Source organism: Sesamum indicum, linkage group LG1 (assembly GCF_000512975.1).
Source record: "Sesamum indicum cultivar Zhongzhi No. 13 linkage group LG1, S_indicum_v1.0, whole genome shotgun sequence".
Classification (NCBI taxonomy): Eukaryota; Viridiplantae; Streptophyta; class Magnoliopsida; order Lamiales; family Pedaliaceae; genus Sesamum; species Sesamum indicum.
This window is the reverse complement of record NC_026145.1, coordinates 16,977,234-16,984,468: the sequence shown is the minus strand read 5'-3', so window position 1 is coordinate 16,984,468 and position 7,235 is coordinate 16,977,234. Positions and strand designations below refer to the sequence as shown.

The 7,235-nt window shown below is 37.7% G+C and overlaps 2 protein-coding genes across 3 annotated transcripts in view; both read right to left on the bottom strand.

Annotated features, from left to right (window-relative positions):
• LOC105171224 (UDP-glucuronate 4-epimerase 3) overlaps window positions 1-3,352 on the bottom strand; it is a 3,964-nt gene extending 612 nt beyond the window's left edge. The window contains exons 1-2 of one of the 2 annotated variants that reach the window (XM_011092263.2): window positions 1,419-3,352; window positions 1,048-1,302 (exon numbers count right to left, since the gene is read on the bottom strand). In XM_011092263.2, the coding sequence (XP_011090565.1) occupies window positions 1,434-2,732 (1,299 nt within the window). In that variant the 5' untranslated portion in view covers window positions 2,733-3,352 and the 3' untranslated portion in view covers window positions 1,048-1,302; window positions 1,419-1,433. Of the gene's footprint in view, window positions 1-1,047; window positions 1,303-1,418 lie in introns of those variants that run through there. The other variant, XM_011092265.2, reaches the window with a different exon arrangement.
• The window catches only part of LOC105171218 (3-phosphoshikimate 1-carboxyvinyltransferase 2), a 4,671-nt gene continuing 2,694 nt past the window's right edge, over window positions 5,259-7,235 (bottom strand). Inside the window, exons 4-8 of the mRNA XM_011092260.2 lie at window positions 6,753-6,967; window positions 6,550-6,667; window positions 6,087-6,297; window positions 5,852-5,913; window positions 5,259-5,722 (exon numbers count right to left, since the gene is read on the bottom strand). Of these exons, the coding sequence (XP_011090562.1) occupies window positions 5,504-5,722; window positions 5,852-5,913; window positions 6,087-6,297; window positions 6,550-6,667; window positions 6,753-6,967 (825 nt within the window). The 3' untranslated portion in view covers window positions 5,259-5,503. The remainder of the gene's footprint in view (window positions 5,723-5,851; window positions 5,914-6,086; window positions 6,298-6,549; window positions 6,668-6,752; window positions 6,968-7,235) is intronic.

The window sequence follows — 7,235 nt, the reverse complement described above, 5'->3', positions numbered from 1 at the left end:
ATGTCTTAACTTTACCATTGCTCCCCATTTGGACAGAATTTTTGCGAGAGCAAGAATTCCGAAACAGAAATATATAGGTAAAAAGTGCACAAACTGTACTTTCTACAGTCTACTCGAACAGTCTATCTGCGGTTTCACTTTCTTTCATCCACTATGAACTTATGGCTAGTAATACCTCGAAGTTTTCATCATACTAATATTTTTCTACTACTAATGATAGATAACCTCGGGGAGTAACTTAACATATCGTAAATTGTCATGTTACATAATGCATCAAGAGGTGGAAGGAGATCAAAACCTAACTTATTGAAGAGATCTTTCAGGCTTTAAGTTGTTCCTTCATAAAGTAACCCCTTTCTGCATTTGTAAACTATCTACTTATAACAACCCTGCCGTCTTTGTTTTCTCAAGCTCTAATCACTTCGATTAGCATCCTATTCAGGGTCCAAAATAGCTAACAGCCTGTTCTGAATTATCGCAGTTAATATATGCAGAAATTGATAGCATTTGCACCTAGATTGTTTGTCCTCATAACATAATCACTTAACCTACATAAATACTCCACAGGTCAGCGCATTCCTAAATAGCTCATCCCTTTCATTAATGGGAAGTGGTAGTACGGCTAGATTTGAGCTATAGTTCCAAATCAGAGACTAAAGTAGCTATGGCTGAAATCTTTCCTATTAGGACAAGATTAGTCTAGCCTATGTAATCCTAAGTGAATCTGTACGTGGGAAAGAAACATTCTAACACATCTAGCTGCTCAAAGATCAAACAAAAATTCATTACCAATTTCAGCAAATCCGCATATTTCCAAGTAATAGCTGCAAGGATACGAGTCCAAAACATCAGACATGTAAAGCCCTGTTAATTCAATTGTTTTACCAACATAGACCTCCTTGTAATTAAGAACAAGCAGTTAAATTTATTGAATGCTGGCGCATGGCATTTAATAAATAACACAACAGTTCTTCACCAATGATATAGCCAAGATGGATCAGTTCAGAAGCTCCAGATTTCATAGGAGCAGTAAAGAACAAAATGATGTCAGAGTTCATTTAATGAATCTACATAAAGACAGTAATACCGAACTATCGTGTGCTATTTTATTTGAATTGGATTCAGATGATACACGTCCATCAATCAGCAAATTGTTCTATCAGTCATGAATGCTACAATGATAAAACTACAACAAATACAATCCCATGAATGACAAAAGTTGGTTTGTCCTTTGATGCAGACCAGAACACCAATGCCCACCAACCACAAGAACTTCTTCATCGTGGGATCAGGAATCTCATCCTTATATGACATCATCCAGATATGTGAAAACAAGATAATTGGGTGACAAACAGAGATATGTTAAGAAAACAATTATAAGAATCGAAACGAAAAAGAATAGAATGATCCTACCGCACCTTGATAATTTTGTATTACTGTGCACTCTTTTTCCCATTAACGTAGTAATTCAGGTACCATCGAACAAATTTCTTCAACCCTGTCTGCAGATCAGTAGTAGGTTTATAGCCAAGCTCCCTCTGAGCCAAGCTTATGTTCGCATGTGTAAATTGCACATCTCCATTCCTTGGCAACTTCATAACCAACCTCTTTGCCTTTGTCTTGAGCAATCTCTCTAAAATGCTCACAAGATCCGAAACAGGCACTGGAGATGTGTTGCCCAAATTATAGACCCGCAATTGAGCTGGCCCCTTCTTCTTGCCGCCACTGCCAGTACTTTTCTCAGCTGTATCCAATGCAGCCAAACAACCCTTTACAATATCATCAATATAGGTGAAATCCCTCGCAACTGTGCCATGATTAGCAGCCTCAAAGATTGGAATTGATTTTCCTTTCAAAATATCCCTGGTGAAAAAGAAATATGCCATGTCTGGCCTCCCCCAAGGTCCATATACTGTGAAAAATCTCAATCCTGTAAGCGAAAGCCCATATATGTGATTATAAGTATGCGCAATTTCCTCTCCAGCCTTCTTGGTTGCAGCATATAAACTAGCAGGCTGATCAGTCCGGTCCCTCTCAGAAAACGGAACTTTTGTATTCAATCCATATACAGAACTACTAGAAGCCCACACGATTGCCGGCTGGGGATTGACACTCTTGCAAACTTCAAGAATGCTGACGAGGCCGGCAATGTTGCTATGCACATAGGAGCTAGGATTCTCCATGGCGTATCGCACACCGGCCTGTGCCGCCAGATGCATAACATGAGTAAAAGGCACAATATCGAAAAGCTTCTTCAACAAAGAAACATCATTAATATCACCCTCCACAATGTAAACCCCGCTACGCTCTAAAAGTGCTTGCCGTGCCCTTTTAAGGGACGGATCATAATAATCATTGAAATTGTCAAGGCCCAAAACGCCATCACCCCGTCGCTTAAGGGCAGCGGAAACATGGGTGCCCACAAAACCAGCGGCCCCTGTCACTAAAACAGAAATCCCATTTCTTGACCTGATTTTAGCTGAGGCTCTAACCCTCCTTTCAAAGTTAGGGCCTCCATAGTAGCTGGTTCTGAGGGATCTTCTGGAGAGATCTGAGGGCGCAGAGGACGATGAAGACGGTGATCTATAGAAGAATACAAAGATCAGGCCAAGGAACACTAGAGACCAAAAAGTGAGCTTGGCTAGGGAAGAATGCAGCCTCAGCCTATTGTATGGAGATTTCTCGATCTTGAACTTTCCTGGTGTTGATGGGGTGGTGTCAATGTGCTTCATCTGTGACGCAATCCACTAAAAATCTTGGAGATTTTAGAAGCGCCCACTTGGAAATTCCCTCGTTCTGAGGCCAATGTGCTGATTTTCTTGAAATGCTAGGGTTGAATGGAGAATGGTAACAAGATTTGTCTCTTTTGCTTTAAAATTTGACGAATGTGGTATTCAAGAAGAGAGAAAAGGGTGCCGGCCAGAAGATTGTGGTGTTGAAGAGTTGTACACTTTTATTAATGGGGAATCCTCTGGTTTCTTGGAGGGAGGGACTGGTTGGTGATGGTGGTGTTGATGGTATTTATCACCTTTTCTTGCTTTGCTTTTCACAGAGGAAATAAATTTTGAGATATTGATGATTGAATAATATGAGTGAATTGATTGGAGAGAGAATGGAGAGATCTCGAGGGGTGGGGTTAAAATGGGAGGAGGAGGGAGAGGAATGAGGTTTGAAGAAAAATTTAAAATGGATTAATGGAAGAGTAAGAAGAGAGTCAAACAAGACTGTAATAAATTGAAAGGGTTGATATTGAATTCTTGATTCATGATTACTTGTGTTTAATGCATTAAAAAATACTACTACTACTACTTCTATTTAGGGCTCCCTCTCTTTCTTTCTTTTTTTCTCTTTGTTTTTTCTCCTTCCATGAGTTCTTCTTCCAAGATCATTCCTTTTTTTTTTTCCCTCCAAGTGGGATGAATCATTAATTTCTTCAAAGGATAAATAGTTTAAAATGAAGTGTGTGTGTGTGTAAAGGGTTCTTGTTTTTACTTTGATTGGTTGTAAAGGGCCTTGAAATTTAGGCCTCCATTTTCACATGGCATTGCCCATACCAATAAATATTTGTGTGGGTTTGTTGGAGGGAGACGGTGTGGAGAAGAGAGAATTGGGGGTGTAGTCATTTGAGGGATTCCTAATTCTCACTCCATTGGATGGTGTGTGAGATTTGTGGGGATATGCAATTTCTTGAGAATCAATCCCACATTAAATTTTTCCTTCATTATTACAAGATAATGTGGATTGGACAAACCTTGTTGATTACAAATAAATGTCCTAAAAGGAATTAGCATGTTTTTTCTCAATCAATTTTATTTTCTTGCCCAAATGGAAAAGTTGGAAGAGAAATATCACTACTAGTTTATATATATATATATGAGGTCCCTGCTTGAAGGTTTACAAAAATATGCTTGTTTATCTAATAGTATTTAGCATTTCTTTGAGGATTTATAGAGGTAAGAAAAATTGACGTTTTCCTTTTACTATACATACTATTTCCAAATGAGTAGGTAAGGATTGAAAATTGTTTACATGTTGTACTATTTTCACTTCTTGATTCTCTAAAGTTGAAATTTACTAGACAAAAATAAAATAACAAACTTATTTTTGTTTATTTTTAAATAAAATATAAAAAATCATAAATATTTGATAGGTGAATAATGAATGCATGGAGAGCAGATTAGATTTATATTTTGACCTGTTAACATTAATAAACAGCAAATATTATAGCTTGGGTTACAATACACACTTTCTTTGTAGAGGATTGTGATTGAATTAAGAACATTGTGAAATAATAAATAGATATGAGTATAGAAGGAGAACAAAATTTAAGGTGAACATAGCAACTAATGCAATTCCACTAGGCAAATTAATATACTTTTAATCATCATTTATAAAGATGATGGTTGTCGTACAATTAATTTTGTTCCTGATACATGGAATTAAAAGTCAAAAATTTGAGAGGCGCTTACCTTAGATTATTAGACTTGACTTGATTTACTATATCCGTCCACACATCCAATGCTGGAAACAGACTTAAGAAGAAGGCAAAATCCCTCTTTTTCAACAACCCTTTATTGCCATCTACATATCTATATGTCTTATTAATCATCAAAATCACTATACCTAACCACACACCATTTACTTCAACGCAAACTTACAAGTAAAAAGAGTTCACTTTTTTTTCCTTGTTTGTGGGGGTGGGGGTGGGGTGGTTGGACATACTTGGAATCCCTCATAAATGCCTATCAACATTCTTGTTAATAGCCAGAAGTATAAAGAGCACAAGGTTTTAGATCAAACTCCAATTTGAGAAACTAAATTTAAGATATAAATATGTAAGTTAAGGAATGGGTATTATAGTGAGGTGTAATGGCTCATGTGATGCAATTGTTTTCATCCATATAATTTGATCAAAGCATGCATGTGAATTTTTGCTCACTTTCGAGTGCTGTAAATGCCAAAAAGCAAGAGTCAGTCAGTCGTACAAACGTGAGCTGGTTTTAATATTGTAATTAAGCATTTGATGCAAGAATTAAAAAAGGAATTTGTACCACAACAAATGCCTGAACCATGTGACCTGCCCATGTTAAAGGAGACACAATTATATGTCTTTTCTCTCTTTATAATTTGGCATCGTGTTCATCCCAATTCAGATGATACGTACTTACAATATTTATTTATTTATTTCTGAAAATTGAGATTTTATTATTGCTGTCCACATGCCACAATGTGAGAAAAATTCATAACAAATAGCTCTGGACTTGGCTGAATCTGTAAAAACAGAAGAGGGGACAACATTTATTTCAGAAACGGCCACAGCAGCGCAGTACAGAACTCAATCTATTAACAATCTCTACAACATAGAATCATTCTCACTTTAAATAGAGTTTTAATGTTACAGACAAATATTTGTGATCATTGGAAGGCAAAATTTATGGCTGCAGGCATCCTTCTCATCTCGTAGCGCAATTCTTGATTCTGGTTTAGACGTACCCCAAGGTGTTCAGTGCTTTGAGAATGTAGCAAGAACGTCGAAATAATTAGGGAAGGTTTTACGGGTGCAACCAGGGTCTCTGATTGTCACCGGAACGTCTGCGCAGGCAGCAAGAGAAAAGGCCATGGCCATACGATGGTCGTCATATGTGTCGATGGCTGTGACGTTTAATTTCTCTGGTGGAGTGATTACACAGTAATCTGGGCCTTCTTCTACTGTCGCTCCCAACTGAAATTAGCACATATGAATGGAGTGGATAAAGTGATAATAGAGGCACATAGTTTTGTTCAGATGAAAAAAAAGGCGGAAACCAGACAAGGCTTGAGAAACGGAGAGGCGTGTAAAGGAGAAACAAACCTTTCTCAGTTCTGTGCATATCGCGATCATCCGCTCAGTTTCTTTAACCCTCCAGCTAGCAACTGCAAATAGGTGTGAGAACAGATCAATTTACGACAAAAGAATGTAACATCAAAAGCAGTGCAAATATCAATGTGTATTATCCTTGTAGTAGTTGTTTCCGCTGTTATCTTGATGATGGTCACAAAAGAGATTTGTATAGAGTTATTTATAACCCAAAGAAAAGGCACCATACCATCTCTTATGGCAGTGGGTCCATCAGCAAAAAGCGCGACCACAGCAAGAGTCATGGCAACATCTGGCATTTTGTTCATGTTGATATCAATTGCACGCAAATGCTTCCGTCCAGAAGTACCACGAGGAGGTCCTTTAACAGTGACACTATTCTCAGTCCAGGTAACTTCAGCACCCATTTTCTCGAGAACCTCGGCAAATTTGACATCACCCTTAAAAAGAGAAAATATGATGAAATTAACATAAGAAATCACGATATGAGCATATAGAAGCATATGACAACAACAGTAATTTGTTCAGATCCATGCAGTTTGATAGAGATTATATTAATTTTGAAGTGCTTAAATGGAAAATCCATTTTATAACTTGGATAAAGGCAAGTCAATCTTAGTATTCCACAACTTCTACTACACCAACTAACATAAGAAAGCACAAAAAACTGAAGAATAATACTCAATAAGCACCTGTAAACTGCTTGTCCCACAACCTTCAACAGTGATGGTTCCACCAGTAACAGCCGCACCAGCCAAAAAGTAACTGGCACTTGAGGCATCACCTTCCACATAAGCATTTCCAGGAGACCTGACGAAAAATGAACTCTTCAACTCACATGAAATTCAGTTTCTCAAAATTGATTAAACACTTGCGTAAAGGAACTCAAACTCACTTGTACTTTTGACCTCCTCGGACCAAGAATCTGTCCCAGCTGTCACTGTGCTCTACAGAGACACCAAAGCGTTCCATCAACTTAAGTGTCATCTCCACATAAGGAACAGAAATTAGTTTGTCAATGATTTCAATTTCAACATCTCCTAGAGCCAGGGGAGCGGCCATGAGGAGAGCAGTCAAGTATTGGCTGCTAACAGATCCAGAGAGCTTCACCTGCCAAAAGTAAGCAAAAGCAGAGAAAAATAAATTGTAGATTCTCATTGAACTTTCACAAGACATATCATTTCCCAGTCACCTCAGCAAAAAAACAGAGGGTCAAAATTTGACCAATAATCTTATGCACATCAATTAAAATATAAAACCACTTGCCTCCAAGAAGAACACTTAGAACAGCAAGTTGAATTATTTATACATTTTTATCAATGCAGTTTTACAAATTATTTGAAGCTTCTTGGTTCAGAAGGATTTATGGAGGATGGGC